Genomic DNA, 17,604 nt, shown 5'->3' with positions numbered 1-17,604 from the left:
TAAATTAACATTTTAAGGCCAAAGTAAATTTATAATCTTCTGATGCACTATGAAGAGCAGACCTCTCAGGTCATCTGGGACAGTAGCCAGCTACTTTTATATCTCCAAAGTCAAAACAAAACATGGAGAAGCAGCATTCAGTTTTATATCTGAAACAAATGCACTGAAAACTGAATGTATGCTGCATATTGTAATTATTTAAAAACAAGTGTAAAGACTTTATGTTTGCCACTACCTTTTATTAATTGGAAAGGAATTTTTTTTTTAAATAATTTCTTTTCATGTTGCACTATGCTGCTGTTAAATTTTATGTAAAGTAGGAATTTGCTTTAAATCAAAAACTTTTATTTATTACTCTAATTTAAAAACAATATACTGGTATCTTTATAATAATAAAAAATAGTAATGAATAGTTTCATGCTTACCACATTCATTGAATTTAGATACATTTGCAATAACACGAGCAGGTAACGTTAACTTTTTGGAGAAAAATACTACTCTGCAATGTTAATGTTAAAATGTCACGGTTTCTACACATTATAACAACTAGGCTAACTAATTTAAACAATGAACATATCAAAAATAACACGCATACTTACAAGATCGAAGTAGAAATGTGAAGGTTTTCACTCAGACTGTTGCTCGCCCGTTGCTCTCCGACAGCTGCCTCGTGTAAAATAAAATGGCGGAAATGTTTATCGCGAAATTTGGCTAAAGTGATCTAGTCGCGCAATGCCAGTAGTCCCAGTAGACATGTCTCAGTAGTGTTTCGATTGTGCCATCTAGCGGTTGGGAAATGCAATTGCATGTGATTAGATTTTTTTATCGTAGATTGTGTATGAATGTTATGTTTATGTGTGACAGAAAACATATTAAGCTGTGTGAGCGAAAACATTTCAAAGACTAATATTCTTATACTAGCTGGTCTGAATCTGGGCTATAGCCAAGCCGTACGTAGACCAGATTGCCTTGATTTCGCCAGGTGGGCTAAAGCAGACCCCATATAGCCCGTCCAATTCGGAGCTAAATCGTGACTACAGATCGACCATGTCTTGAAATTACATATTGAATCTTGTAGATATCATACCAATGCGAACATGATGGAATATCAACCATTTCATGCACTGCCTGGCAAAAAACAACAATTAATCAGTTTTGACTAAAAGTGGGCTACAATAGCCGGGTCTGAATACGAGCTAAATCGTGGCTACGCACAGCCTACACATATAACATGTAAAATAAAGTAAACCAAACAACTTGTAATCACAGTAGACTTTGCTTACATGATGGAATATCATACATCTCACAAGTTATTTTGGAAAAAAAATACATTTATCCAGATTAAATGTTATTTGGGCTAAAAGTGGGTTACGCATAGCCGGGTCTGAATACGAGCTAAATCGTGGCTCCGCACAGCCTATAACATGTAGCCTAAAATAAAGGAAGCCAAACAACTTGTAATCACGGTAGACTTTGCTTACATGATGGAATATCATACATCTCACAAGTTATTTTGGAAAAAAATACATTTATCCAGATTAAATGTTATTTGGGCTAAAATTGGGTTACGCATAGCCGGGTCTGAATACGAGCTAAATCGTGGCTACGCACAGCCTACACATATAACATGTAAAATAAAGTAAACCAAACAACTTGTAATCACGGTAATCTTTGCTTACATGATGGAATATCATACATCTCACAAGTTATTTTGGAAAAAAATACATTTATCCGGATTAAATGTTATTTGGGCTAAAAGTGGGTTACACATAGCCGGACTATATCGGGTCTATATTTAACCCAGACGTTGAAAAGACGGCTATTGCTTGCTGGGTACTGTTATTAAAGAGAGGTTTTTTATTTATTGCAAATGTTAACAAACATAAGATACGAAATCAGACAAACTTTCAGACAATAAACAAGTTAGCCTATAGTTAAATAGTCAACACGAAAAAATTATATAAATAAGCCTGATTTCTTTACTGAAAATGATTTTACCAAGAGATGTAAAAGAAAGAAGAAGAAAAACAAGGGGGGGGGGGCACAAAAGTGAATAAAAGCATATTATGAAAGAATTTTAAACATGGCACACATTCTAGATGGTTTCACAGCTTTCTAATTGGAAGACATTGAAATTGTGTTTAAGTATTAGTTCTTGTTTTTGATTAAAGACAGTTGTTCCCAGTGTCAGCTCGCCATATGTTTGGCGGGAGTGTGACATCATCACACCTTCACGAGCGCGCGTGTCAGACGCGAGGCGTGAACCCGCCGTTTGGCACGAGCGCGCGTGCGTGTATATAAAGGCTCCAGACTTCAGTCTGAACATCATTCTGAACGGATTTACTCTTCAGCTTCTCTTTCCACCAACATCATGGAGAAAATCACCTTGACTCGCGGATTACACGCTGAAACGAGACCCTGGAGACCCTGGGTCAATACAACCAGCAGAGGACGCAAAACTGCCACTCATAAGGTACGAGATGAGATCATTCTATAATGTTGAACTCTGATTATTGTATGAGCAAAATATCAGATGCTAAAACATCTCTCTTAATTCAACAGCCTTATGAAAGAGCATCATCTGATGAGCAACACTGTAAAGTGTCCATGATCACACACCCTGTGAAGTGAGTAGATCACGTGATTATGAAGATGTTGATATGATCTCCTGCTTCTACAGATTATGAAGATGTTGATATGATCTCCTGCTTCTACAGATTATGAAGATGTTGATATGATCTCCTTCTACAGATTATGAAGATGTTGATATGATCTCCTTCTACAGATTATGAAGATGTTGATATGATCTCCTGCTTCTACAGATTATGAAGATGTTGATATGATCTCCTTCTACAGATTATGAAGATGTTGATATGATCTCCTGCTTCTACAGATTATGAAGATGTTGATATGATCTCCTTCTACAGATTATGAAGATGTTGATATGATCTCCTTCTACAGATTATAAAGATGTTGATATGATCTCCTTCTACAGATTATGAAGATGTTGATATGATCTCCTGCTTCTACAGATTATGAAGATGTTGATATGATCTCCTGCTTCTACAGATTTTAACTCACTCTTTTAACTTGTTTCTTCAGGTTGTTTTGGCCCAGATCCCAGTGTTTCGATTACTTGTACCGGGAGGCTGAGGTTCTCCTGAGGAATTACCCGGTTCAGGCCTCGATCTGCATATATGAGGACTCACACACTGAGGATGATGAAGATGATGATGATGATGAAGATGAAGAGAAGGAACTCAACTGAAGACCTTCATCACTGTGCACATTATTTATTATTATTATTATTATTATTATGTGCACTTTATTTATATATGGACTCTTAATTCTGATTCACTTTATTTAGTCGTTGCATGTAAATACTTGTGAATATGTACAGTATATAAAATTGCTTCTGTTGGAAGTTGAATGTATTTTATTTTTTTAGTATTTATTATAAATTATTCTACATGTAACTTATTTCCTTGAAATAAATATCTAAACATTCAAAATGTTGTGTCTGATCGTTCTTTGAATCCGTGACGTGAGTCTAAATAAGTGACTGAAGTGAACGTTAGAGTTAATATAGGTGGTAAATATTAAATATAAATCTTATGAAGATCTGTTCATTCATAGTGTTCTATCAGGCTGTGAGAGATATAGACTTTACAAGAGCAATTACTGGAGAAAAGTCCAAAATATATGCTCTGAAAACATTATTTCTGAAGTTTTTAAAGCGTTTCTTCTTGGTTCTGTGAACGTTACGGGAACAGTAACATTGTATCATTCTTCACACATTATGGAACGTTACTTTTGAATCTGAACGTTCTGAAACAAGAAGAAACATTTAAAAACCGTTACATTTAAAAACAAACATCCGACTGAAACATTCCAGAAGAAACATTCCCTGATCCATGTTTCTGGACCGGATCACTGTGACTGAACGTTATATTAATGACTGGAAGAACGTTTGATCAACACTTTCATGAGTTTCTCCTTTACTGAGAGTGTGTTCATCAGCTGAACAGATCTGGTGTGTTTGACGGACAGCAGAATCACATCCTCTTCTTCGTTCCCGTCTGAGAGGAAATAAGGCTCTTCCCTGAGATCTGTTTCCCGAACGGGACGTCCTGAAGAGTTTGAGGAGTTTCATCTCTGATCCGAGACTCCGGGTCGCGACACACACAGGCGTTACATGGACGTGTTAAAGTCACACACACACACACACACACACACACACACACACACACACACACACGCACACGCACACACACAGACTCCTCACACACACACACACACACACACACACACACACTAACTCCTCTCGCGCCCTCACTCCACTACACTGACCAGATCAGAAATATAAACTTTATGGAGCTCACTTTGTCGTGTGTGTGTGTGTGTGTGACTGTGTACATACCCAGCAAACATTGGTCCGACGGCAACGTCGTGTCCCTGGCCAAAAATAGTCGCGGTATGACGGCATAAATCGGTAAAAATATGTAACACAGAACATTTCCTAAAAATGCATTCAGATACATGTGTGCATGTCTACAGTTATCTGAGGTTGCATGTATAATTGTTATTTTGACTTTTAGCTACGTGTAGTTCAATATATACCATGTTGTGTTTCGGGTGAGAGAGGACGTCACCATGGCGACGTCTTTTACACGTGCATTTATAGTCCATCATGACCCTCTATGAAATCAATTGTGATAAAGCTGTGCTTAATCCTTGCGTGGTTAATACTGCAATAATTAATTAAATTTTTTATTAAATTAAAGTTTTAATAAGTTGTGTGAATACGTCCACTGACGTCCTTTACACGTCTATAGTATCGGGTGAGAGGACGTCACCTGGCGACGTCTTTTACACGTGCATTTATAGTCCATCATGACCCTCCATCATGGAATCCTTGTGAAATGCAAAAGCTGTGCTTAATCCTTGCATGGTTAATACTGCAAAAATTCATTTAATTGCCCAAGTAGTTTTTAAGAGGTTGTGAAGACGTCCACTGACGTCCTTTACACGTCAAGGCTGTGAATACACGTCCACTGACGTCCTTTACACATCTAGTCAAGCAAGACAGAAAAAAAACCCCCAGGAATTATCTTTATGAAATACACGAATTGTATACAAATTAAATATATTTACTTTATCTTGTTTAAATAAATTATAATCACACAGTTCCCAGTGTGGTTAAGTGAATGCAAAGCCTCTGCATTTTAGTCATTATTTCAACCTGTAGCCTACCTGATACGTTGTGTTTTTTTTTGTTTTGTTTTTTATGGAATGTATGCAAATATATCTGGTCACCATTTATGTCTGAGTTGGATGTAATTGCCAAAACTGTGCTACCAAGATGTAACAAAAGATCTCCCGACATTACCAAATCCCGCGATAGGTTAGATTATCTCACGAGATGTTAACGCGTTTTCCCCATAGACTCACTCCGGAACACTGAAGTTTGAACAACCACGAAGAGAGGAGGAATTGAGGCCCATATTATTAAAAATCTACTGTTGGGTACGTACATTTTGTATTATTAGATTCACGTGCTAGAGTTTTACTTGTTTGACATGAATGAACCGAAAGAAATGATGCCCACATTGTCAACTGAAATTGGCTAACTGAGTTTGGCTAAAATTAGCTAGTAGGCTAAAAGTTGCTTTGAACTTATACAACGGTATACCATAGTATAAAGTATGTTTAATGATACAGTCAAAGTTATTACTGTAAATTATTAATGTAGCCTTTTGAGAGTTTCTTTCAGAAAGTAAATTATCTGAAGTAGAATGAAATGTTTAGCTGGATTTGAGCATGTATGTTTTCAGTAACTGCTTTAAAAATGTTGTAATTTTAGAATTGCTAAACATGTCTATTCAGGGGACATCACAGCCCACCTGTCTTTATCAGAAATGTCCTGTTCACTTTCTCACTGTTACACACCTAGTTATGGGTCTTTCTCAAGGGCACCACAGTGGTATTGAAGAGGCAGGGGACAAATGCTGTTTTGAATTTAGCTGAAGACCATACAAATATTTTGAAAATAAGTGCATGTCATTTACCTCAAATTTTTAATTTTCATTTATTTTAAAAAGAAATATATTCTCTTCCCTTAGATGCTGTGAAGAGGTGGAGCCCACATGCTGCAGACTCTGAAATTGATGCAGCAATGGCAGAACACCTGAAACACACTCCAGGAAGAGCTGGGGGTGGTGGATACAAAAAATGAGCCAAACAATGTGTTGAAGGGATAGTTCACCCAAAAATGAAAATTGTCATCATTTACTCAACCTCATGTTTCAAACCTGTAAACCTTTCTATGCTAAACACAAAGATGTTTAGAAGAATGTTTGTAAACAAGCAGATGTCGCTTCCCATTAATAATCATTTTTTCTCCAACAATGGTAGTCAGTGGATGCTCTATTTGCTTGGTTACAAACATTCTTCAAAATATCTTCTTTTGTGTTCAGCAGAAGAAAGAAACTCATACAGGTTTGGAATTTGGTGATTAAATTACATAATTTTCATTTTTGGGTGAACTATCTTTATATAATAATTCAGTATTTTGCAATTGGTATTTTAGTTTGGTTAACAAATCGAGAGCTTAGAATTATAAGGTTCTATCTCCGTTTATTGTAGTTTATTGAGCATCAAAGTTTTTAAACTCGGTTTATGTTTTGTGAGATGGAACCTTTTATTTTATTAATAACTACTAACAATTTTTTTTTTTTTTACAAAAATAACACCACACAGGCATTAATAAACACCTAATGGATCAGATTGTCAAAAACTCAATTTCAACCAAAAGTGGAGATATAACCTTAAAATTCTAAGCTCACGAAATGTTAAACATTGAAAAAAATAAAGAGAAATTTTGGCTGTTCAATATCAATAAAATGTTGTGCTTAATCAGAACATGCTTCTTTTTTGCTTATGTCCACAAATAATGTGTTATTGTTTTTGATGTACACGTGATTAAAACGTTTTATTGACGTTCAGGTCTGACTGGACCAATTTTGGACCTTTTTAGAACCTTTGTCAAGATGTGTAGGCTAAACCTCAAGACTTGATTGTCTTTCACGATGTTACACAATAGGTGTGTGATTATTTTATATGCAGGCTTATATATACACTTAAATTATGCAGCAACACATTTAAACACATATGACGACGCATTTAGACGTCCAGGGACGCGCAGAAGAGACGTGGAATTCACGGCCAGAAAAGACGTGGAATTCACGGCCAGAAATGACGTCGGTTCAACTTCCATTTTGGAACTATTTTTCAACCATGACGGGACGTCTCGGACGGACGTCTTTTCAACGGTCATTAAACGTCCAAATGTTTGCTGGGTATGTAATTGAATAAAAATGCAGAAAGTTTTAATGCTCTTTATTTCATGATAATGAATAAAGCAAAAGGCAAACAGAAAGCTGTGTGTGTAATCTGCAGACATCCTCACATTAATTCACTTTTCAACATTGGTTAGATAAAGATGAGAGAAGCAAAGCTTAAGAGTGACATCATCCAGAATCTCATTTCTGTCGGTCAGACTTTCAGCATCAGGAATAAAGCTTGTGTGTTCCAGATCTTAACCACTGCAGTCTGGCTGATTATTATCTGGTTTAGCATTATTTATATTTGCCTCAAAATCAACAGGTCTACATTTGTTCAAGATTTTGTGACAGGCAAGAATCACATGTTGATTCTTTTGTTCGACCTTCGTGACCTTCTTGTTATCAGTGTCGACGTAAACAATGTAGAAGCTGATTTTCTTCTTGCTGATGCAGAGGTTATTGGTGTTAGGAACTATCTTTCCCCCTTTTGAACACACACCTACTATCACATTATTATGTTCTTTTATGGGAAAGAAGGACTGAATCTCCCTGTGCAAGGTCTTCATTTTGACAATACAGCTCTGCCATTCTCTGATTTTCACAGTGTTTGGGACGTTGTGTAGGTGGTGTTCAATGAAGTTTGAATGCTGAATTGTCAACACAGAATTCTCGTCATTCACACAGCGCTGCTGACTCAGAGCCGGCTGGAGAGAGAGACTCAAGACGATCATGAATAACAGCATCTTCAGGATCTGGGGAGATTTGTGTAAGATAGAAATGTCAGATTGCAGATTCACTGTCGTCACGAACCATAAAATCCAGAAAAGTACATTTTTACTTGTTTAATTGCAATACAAAGAAACACTTTACCATAAGCTTTCACTAGTTAACATTAATATATTAACTAACATGAGCATTTGTGACTGTATTTGTTCATCTTTGTTAACGCTAGTTAAGAATACATCCGTTCATTGTTTGTTCGTGTTAGTTCACAGCATTAACTAATGTTAACAACTTTTGATTTTAATAATGTATTAGTAAATGCTGAAATAAAAGTAAATGAATTAGTTCACCCAAAAATGAAAGTTCTGTCATTAATTACCAAACCCGTGAGACATTCGTTCCTCTTCAGAACACAAGTCTAGATCTTTATAATGAACCCGAGAGCTTTCTGTAAATGATGTTTCTCTCACACACACACTCGCGTCGCTTCATAAGATTAAAGTTAAACGACTGGAGTCACACTGAGAACTTTAATGATGTCTTTCTTATCTTTCTGGACCTTGAATGTGTGAATTGCTTCTGATGGAGGGACAGAAAGCTCTCGCATCTCATTAAAAAAATATTAATTTGTGTTCTGAAGATGAAGGTCTGATATTAATGTGGAACGACAGTAATAATGATCATTTTTGGGTGAACTAACCCTTTAACATTGAGATTAATAAATGCTGGAGAAGTATTGTTCACTCTCAGTTCATGTTCACTAATGAAACCTTATTGTAAAGTGTTACCAAGAACATCTCTATTATTGATTCATTTCTGCAATAAGAGAGAACTGGTGAATTCTAAAGTTTTATATATCAGATTCAGGACTAGATTTATAGCTTACACACACGAGGACTTGGTCTTTGTGACAGAAGATTCCAGAGGGACGACTCTGAAGAAAACAAGAGAAGAGGAAAATGAGTAAAAATAAAAATAAATGTATATAAAAATACACAATAGACAAAAAAGACAACAGACAATACAAGTGCAGATATATAATTATACGAGGGAATGTGAATAAGAGGTTTGATAAATACATCAGACAGAAATAAAGACCATTAGGAAGAATACATTACCTTGGAGAAGAGTGTGTGTCGAGTCAAGAGTTGATCTCAGTGTGAGTGTTTGCTGAGTGTATCTGAGAGTTGGTGTGTGTGTGTCTTATATACACACAGGGAGTCAAGGATCTCATGTGTGATAAGAGGAAATAAAAGTAAGTGAGTAACTATTTATCAGCAAAAGTTTTAACCACTTGTGAAGAAGTGTTCTGGATTTTTTTTTTCTACAAAAATTATTTTTACAGTACAGTATTTCAGTAGTTAAGCCCAATTAGATATTAATATTAAAAGGTATATCAACTGTTTTATCAGACTGTTATTAGGCCTACTTTTAGATTCATATACTTATGTTATAGGCCTGTAACTGAGAAGGATAAGGGAGTTCAGGGTTTTCCTCTTTCAACATAAGTCTGAGTGAATCATTTTTACATTCCTTAGTGTCACGAACCCCGTGTGTTAGCCGTTCACACACAGCTGTGGGAAAGAGGGATTGTAGAGGGAGACAACAACCAGTAAAACCAGCCTGGTCTCATTGTTAATACGTAGGTATTAATACGTAATTTTCAAAGATAGAAAACTTACTTTTTGTACGTTTGGATAGATGATATGGACGTATCTGCCACAATTAAACATAACGTTATTACGATTTTACAGTTACAAAACGTTAACTATTTACGAATCTTTCATGTCACAAAAAGATATCTGTATAATTTCCCCTTTTACCGTTTTATAGATAAATGTAAGATCCCTTAACCCTACTCCCAAACCTAAACATACCCATTTATACAGAATAGAAAAAGGATAAAACGTAATGGACAGAGATGTGTAGGGAAATGGCAATGTTTTGTTAACAATATAGCATTAAAAGATATTCTGAGCCACTAATACTCGTACCCCTAAACCTACCCATAACCATTTCTTAAAACTACATATAGGCTACAATTATGAAGAAAAACAACAGACATGTGTAATCACAATAATTTATTTAATGTCAAAACCAGTACCAAAAATCGTTCACATGATGATGTGTTGCAGTCGCAGTCCTCTCTGGCATTATATAATAGTTTTGTATGAGGTACAGAGCAGAATTTAAGTTATTAATCCATGAAAATGTTAAATACGACTGTTATTGTGACACGAAATGTAGTTTTAAGAGTTTTTCAGTCGAGAATGTAGTTGTTTGAAGCTCAAATATGTTGTTTATTTATAATTAAAAAAACACTAACAACGAGAAATGTTTAATTTCACAATCTATAGCTTCAGTTAAATACTAGTATATGAAGTTAAAATACATTAATGACTTGTTATAACGTAGTACAAACGTCTTCTATAATAAAGTGATTTTGTATGATTTGTAACCAGGCACTGAAGCGATTACCCATAAAACGTGCTTTGAACCAATCAGATTGCTTGGGTCCTAAGCAGGGGCGATTCTAGGATTTTCATTTTAGGGGGGCTCAGCCCCCAATGAGGGTATGCAAATTTGTTTTTTTTTAAAGTTAGTTTATGGTCTAATGCTCATTATTAACTAGTTTAATTCATTCATCCAGTAACATGCATATGGCAGGGTTTTATAATCACTGAGGTACCGAATGTGAGGTATTTAGGGGGGTTCGGGGGCTCCCCGAGAAAATTTAGATTTCTCTGATTTACATATGTGCATTTTAAGATGTTTTGAAGGCCAAAAAAATTGGATAACAATAGCTTTAAAACCATGTGCGGGCAGCTGTTTATTTTCCACACCTCATCAGCATCACACTGTTTTTCTCTTTGTTTTTCTTTTCCCCTCCTAAAGCTGAGCTTTGACTGATTTGGCTTTTCATTTTTGTCTGTCAGTGAAGAAAGTAAACATAGGGTCAACTGATAGGTTGATTCATGAATCATTTTCTCAGACAAAGCTATAAGCTAGGTAACTAAGTTTATTAAATTCATTCACAATATGTACACATTCATTATTGATCTAGGCCTAATACATGGCCGTAGACAGGGCTTTATAATCAAAGAGGTCATAAATTTGAGGTTGTTATGGGGTTAAACATTTTTATTTCTCTGATATGTGCATTTCAAGACGTTTGAAGGCCAAAAAAGGATAAGAAATAGATTTAAAACCTGCTCTCTCCTCGCCTCCATCACTCTGTCTTTTTCTCTCAGTCTCCTCATCTCGCCCTGTCTCTTCCCCTCCTAAAGCTGAACTTTTTTAATTTACTGAAGGCTACAAATTGTATTATATTAATTCTCAACATGTACACATGCATTATTAATCTTGTGCCTATGAAAACGGCTTTGTTAATGTTTCTTGTCCCCTCACAATGACATAATTACACATTATATAGGCCTATTTTCAGCTCAAAATGGTGAAATTAGACAAAAGTTTATTAGTTTTCTAATTATTTTTGTCATTCGTTTAACATTTATGACCTAAAAAACTGCCAAATATAAAATGTTTAGAAGCTTACATCTTCTTAACTCGCACTTGACCGTAAACTGAAGCGTCAGTCGTGCTGCTAAAATTCCATGTAAAATTCGCGCTCAGCAGCTTCTGTGAACATAAAGCCCGCCTACTTTGATTTGATTGGTCATCTCAAATATTCTGACATTGACGAGAAGTGAAAGACCAATGAGGCTCAGATGAACAAACACACACACACGCGCGCGCCTCTGTTTCTGACCTGCGCTCTGCTTGGCGCTGCTGCGGATTGAAGATGAAGAACATTATTTAACCTTGTCAAAGACGAACAAAAATTTTAGAAGAACAACATTTCTTACTCCAAGTTTAAGGGGTGCTGAGCTCCTTTTTAGGGGTGCTGAAGCACCCCTAAAAAGAGGCTAGCCTCGCCCATGGGCCCCATATAAGGAAATTCCGCCCCAACTGACGTGACACAGACCCATACTCTAAAAAAACTTTTTACGAAACTTGTGACAAACCGGAAGGACAATTTTTGGCACAGAAATACTCCTTCAAACGTACAATTTAATTTTTGAAACTTTGTCCATGTTTAGCATGGGAATCCAACTCTTTAACAGTGTAAAAAACTCAGTATGCATGAAATAGCATTTCACCCCCCCCTTTAACTGTGATTATGAGCCCGAGCCCGATTGAAACCCGACCATTTTTAACACGTGAGCTGTTATAACCAGGGGCGGCACCAGAGAATTTTTTAACGCTGGTGCTGAGGGGGTGCTGCTAGATATATTATATATAAATACTATTACGAAATGAGCAAACATAGGCCACTTAATATTTAATATTCAATTATTTTAATAGTGGATCCAAGTGGATGCTGCACACTGGTGGTGGTTGAGGAGAGATCCCCTGATATGATTGTAAAGCGCTTTGGGTGTACAGTAGTTCATATGAAAGCGCTATATAAATGCCCGATTCTATTCTTCTTCTGTTCTATTCTTAATGATCACAATTAAAGTGTTAATTTTATTACACTGAACAAGCACAACATTCAGAATTCAATAAATTATTCTTAAAGATTTATTATTATTAATAATGTTATTTCAACATAATATCTCGTTATTTCGTAATATGTAGCCAACATAATATGTGTTCGTGCAACAAGCAAGATGTGCATTTGTAAATCCGGTGACACGCATGCATTGATTTTTATTAATAAACTAGTGTTTTCTGTGTCAGTGTCGGCTGCAAAGATGAAGTTGACGATCGCCGTCTCCGTAGTGAACGCGCTTATAGAGAGAAATGCACATCATGGATTACATAATCAGAGAGTAGCCTCTTTCCTTTCGTTTCGTTTGAATTGTTTCATTTTAAGACATTTCAAGCTTTCTTTAGATAAATTTCTCATGTCTGTGAGGCATACACTGAGTTTCGGTTCATTTATGATGAGATGCGCTCTAGTCTAGCTCACATGCAATGCAAGGGGCCGTGGCACGCCGGCGCCTCCATGATGATATTGTCTGCTATATTTGCTTCTTATTTATTAAATACAGGCAATTCGTTGATGAAAAATTTCGGGAAATATCGGCCGACCCGAGGATAGCGGCGGGAAATATCGACCCGACCCGAGGATAGCGGCGGGAAATATCGGCCGACCCGAGGATAGCGGCGGGAAATATCGGCCGACCCGAGGATAGCGGCGGGAAATATCGACCCGACCCGAGGATAGCGGCGGGAAATATCGGCCGACCCGAGGATAGCGGCGGGAAATATCGACCCGACCCGAGGATAGCGGCGGGAAATATCGGCCGACCCGAGGATAGCGGCGGGAAATATCGGCCGACCCGAGGATAGCGGCGGGAAATATCGGCCGACCCGAGGATAGCGGCGGGAAATATCGGCCGACCCGAGGATAGTGGCGGGAAATAGTCAGTTCACAGTGCAAAAACTGACTCTAAATGTTGTCCTGAATGTTGATACCAAAAATGGATGGAAAGTACGAGGGAGAGGAAGAAGTTTGTGGGTGATAGTTTCAAGAAATGTGTTTTAGCGATTTAGAAAGACTGTAACAGAAGCTCTATTATGATCATCATGATCCTGCATGGCCAAGCACACATTCAACTTCTGTACAGCTTGTTTTTTGTTTCTTGTGCATGTGCAGTTTAAATAAAAGCTAAGGCTGAAGTCTAATTTTTTTATTATTTTTTTATAATACATTAAACAGAAAAGCAAATGACTGTGACTGGATTGAAATGCGTTGCTGAAATGGAAAAAGACATTCTTTAAAAACCAGTCGCCCCAGCAGTGCCTAAACAATAGAAACCTTCAGTATTTCCCTTTTTAAACAACTGATGACTTAAAGAAATGACTTACGCTTTACTCAGATCACATCAGAGTGCTTAATCTCACCAGTGTTGACCTTATTCAGAGACAGGTGTGAAAGGATAGGTGAGGGACAGGCTTGTCGTGTTCCCAGTGGCATCCGCTGTAAAAAGCCGTATAAAGCTCCTAGATTACTTACAATTTCCCACAGCTTATATTGTCTGGAGTTTTTTGTCATCTGAAATTTCTTGGAAAGATATTTTTCCAGTGTTTCATGAGCAGAACAATCCAAAAACACATTAAATAACAGTACAGCCCATTGAAGAGATGCATGTCTGTCCCTCACAGTTGAGATAGACATAATTTGCATGTCAGTTGAGATAGATATAATTTGTATATCAATTTACCTTTAGTACAGAAGCAACTCCTTTTCAGTCCAAACTTAAGATCAACTTTTTTTAAATGACCAATTCTAACACAGATGATCCTGCGTGGACATGCACAAAGCCTTTTGCTTTTGTGTAATGTTGTTATTTTGTATTATTTTGTGGAAGCACATCCAGCTAGCAGGGAACGTTCTCAGAACTGTGGCTAACATTCCCTACAAGTTTGGTTAATGTTTTAAAGAAAACATTTGAATGTAATGTTCAAAGAAATGTTTTCTCACAATACAAGTCAGACTCGTGTCGTGTCGTGTTTCATTTGATGAAATGAAATGATATGATACAGCTGTTGATTAGCATAGCATTGCATTAAAGATTGCATTAAGAATGAAAATTAGCCCATGATTTACTCGCCCTGAAGCCATCCTAGGTGTATATGACATTATTCTTTCAGACGGATACAATCAGAGTTATATATAAAATGTCCTGGCTCTTCCAAGTTTCATAATGGGAGTGAATGGCTGGAAAAAATTTGAAGCCCCAAAAAGTGCATCCATCCATGATTAAAGAATTCCTCCTCCACACGGCTCCAGGGGGTTAATAAAGGCCTTCGCAAGTGAAGCCAAGAAAAATACCCATATTTTCTGAAAGAAAAAAAGTCATATAGGATGACTTGAGGGTGAGTAAATCATGGGCGAATTTTCATTTTAAAGTGAACTATCCCTAAAGACATACAGCATTCATGTCTATTCTCCAACTGCAGGCACTTTTGTGTCCTTGGTAAATAAATAAACAAACAAATGCACAAATACATTGTCATTATGAAGTTCATGCTCCTAGTAACCATCAAATCTTGCCCGTTTTCTTTTTAAAATGTTTTTGCCAGGCTGTTTATTAGCACATTTTGCAGTTTTATGCTTGTCCACAACCCAGCCCTCTTTATTAGAACCGCGCCGGAGGTGGTACGAAAAAAAGTAGGCCTACCTGGAAGCAGGTACAGGTACAACTTTTACACAGTGGAAAACCAAACAGAGCCGAGTCGAGCCGAGCCGAGGCGAGCTGGTACTGTGTAGTGGAAAAGCGCCAAAATTGAATGGTAAAAAATGATATTAAAGAATCGATTTAAAAAATATTTTTGTCAAATAAAATAAATACAATACCATCAAAATTCCAACTATTTTTGTAATAAAATAAGTCTGTCCCCGCAGGTTTTCCGTCATTTCCTCCTCCCTCAACAAAATCCACCTTAAATATTTTATTTACTTGGTAACCATGGAAATAACAGTGAAACGGACATATTAGTTGAAGATGAAACTCCGAGTATTTTTATTCAGCGTCATTTCCACCTTGACTGTAGTTCGGTTGAATTATGTACAACAAATATGAAAATAATGTATTTATGTTTATTACGAGTAAACGAGTAAAGTCCAGAAGTAGCTAAGCCTGACATGAGGGTGTGCTAATATCACAGAATAACTGCTAAAACGTCATTTCCACCTCTGAGAAAGTACAGGCGTAGCTTTGGACATGATATGTGCCGTTTTGTGCGCTATTTGCATGTTCTCATTTGTGCTTTTGTAATAATAAACATAGACCTGAGCAAAAATGAAATGCTGTAGGCAAAAATCCCAACTCGTGGCATTTAGCAACTTTAAATAAAAATGCATTAAGTTCATGAAGTATTAAGATTTATTTTGTTACATGATTAGGTAGCCACTGATGTTGTTGACTGATCCATAATCTTATATATTACAATATTATATTGTAATAAAATACATAAATTGAAAAGTGGTGGAAATTACATCAAGCGCTCTTCAGAAAAACAGTTAAAAATAATAATATTCCATGGGATTCTAAAACTTATATGTGTTATATTGTGTTAGAAGACGAATGAATGAGGCTAGGAAGATAGTTTTAAGTGTGTTTTAAGAGAGGGAATTTTCCATAAGCTCACAGTGCCAAAAGTGCTCCTATAGTTGGAGAATCACTCGTCGGAGAGATAGCTTGATATCACTATCATGTATTTGTCTTCATGTTTCATCAGTCAGAGTGTTCTGGTTCACTATCTTTGTGGGGACTCTCCATAGACTTAATGGTTTTTATACTGTACAAATGGTATATTATATCTCCTTACACTAAACCCATCACAGAAAACTTTCTGCATTTTTTACATTACTTTCTTCCTCTCAAGGAGAGCTTGACTTCAGTCTGACTGGAAAGTAAGTCTTTAACTGAAAAATGGTCCCCTATAGACTTCAGTGACCCCTGTATGACCCCTGTGTGTTTAACACACGTTGAAGACCTTTCTCAAACACAAAGCAAGTCCATGTTTCATTTCTGGAAGCCGGGATAATGAGCCAGCGCTGTTACTGATCTCAGATCTCAAACACAGACATTAGAGAACACATGAACAGAACACGGGAACTGCTGTAACAAAGTCAAATCTCCAGAGAAGTCAATCAACTCATTTGATATTTAGAAGGAAAAATATTGATTAATACCTTAATTATAATCACTTATTACATATACATTGAAGCAGCAGTGGACCGGCTGTTTTTAAACAATCAATTATTAAACATTAATTGCTTTTATCGGCCGATTCCGATTGTTGGCCGATACACATTCAAAAGTACGTTTTTTTAAATAATTTTAAAAAAGTCCCTAATTATCACCAATGCTGAACATAAAAAGACATGCTATCATTAAACATTTTTCGAATGTTTTTAGAGAACGTTATCTTATCTTTCAAGAAGAAGAAGAAGTTTTTATTTTATTTATTAGAGAGAGAGAGAGAGAGAGAGAGTGTGTGTGTGTGTGTGTGTTTGAGGGTGTTAATCAGGAGTGTTACTGTGTCCATTAAGGATATGTGTAGATTCACACCATGACTATATACACATATATACTGTATAAAAGAGCATCTGTCATGCTATTGTAACTTTGGAACTATGGGCCGAGAGGCCATGTATTCCTGAAATAAACTATTATTATTATTATTATTACTGTATATTTTGATGCTTCAACTTAAACTTATTTCTGTTTATTGCCAAGTCTAATATCATGCTAATATATTTAGTTAGCAATAATAACCCTGGCAGTGTTATTATTTAAAACATAGTTATCCTGTGTCCTGAGAACAAACTGTGTGTGTGTGTGTGTGTGTGTGTGTGTGTGTGTGTGTGTGTGTGTGTGTGTGTGTGTGTGTGTGTGTGTGTGTGTGAGAGAGTGAGTGAGTGTGTGTGTAGGTGTTTTTCGAGAGTGTGTGATTTCACACTGTTAGAGCTGTTGTGTGACCGTGGGAACTTCTCTAACTTTTTACACATGTTCCCAAT

General features: G+C 36.6%; 1 protein-coding gene and 1 long non-coding RNA gene across 2 annotated transcripts; one reads left to right on the top strand and one right to left on the bottom strand.

Moving 5' to 3' along the window:
* Positions 1-2,287: 2,287 nt before the first annotated feature.
* On the top strand, positions 2,288-3,268 carry LOC311289104 (protein ripply2-like; the record flags this gene model as incomplete). The annotated part of the gene is made up of 3 exons (XM_084406862.1): positions 2,288-2,473; positions 2,563-2,627; positions 3,103-3,268. The coding sequence occupies exons 1-3, from the start codon at positions 2,372-2,374 to the stop codon at positions 3,266-3,268; spliced, it is 333 nt and encodes a 110-aa protein (XP_084262988.1). The 5' UTR covers positions 2,288-2,371.
* A 4,116-nt stretch (positions 3,269-7,384) lies between these two features.
* Positions 7,385-9,266, bottom strand: LOC311288678. Its single transcript, XR_014626973.1, has 3 exons — positions 9,185-9,266; positions 8,953-9,000; positions 7,385-8,095 (listed from the first exon to the last, which is right to left on the bottom strand). It is a non-coding gene; the product is annotated as an uncharacterized lncRNA (long non-coding RNA).
* Positions 9,267-17,604: the final 8,338 nt, after the last annotated feature.

Source organism: Rutilus rutilus (assembly GCF_951802725.1).
Source record: "Rutilus rutilus genome assembly, chromosome: 4".
Classification (NCBI taxonomy): Eukaryota; Metazoa; Chordata; class Actinopteri; order Cypriniformes; family Leuciscidae; genus Rutilus; species Rutilus rutilus.
Note: the sequence above shows the minus strand (reverse complement) of the source record. Positions and strands in the feature narration are given on the sequence as shown.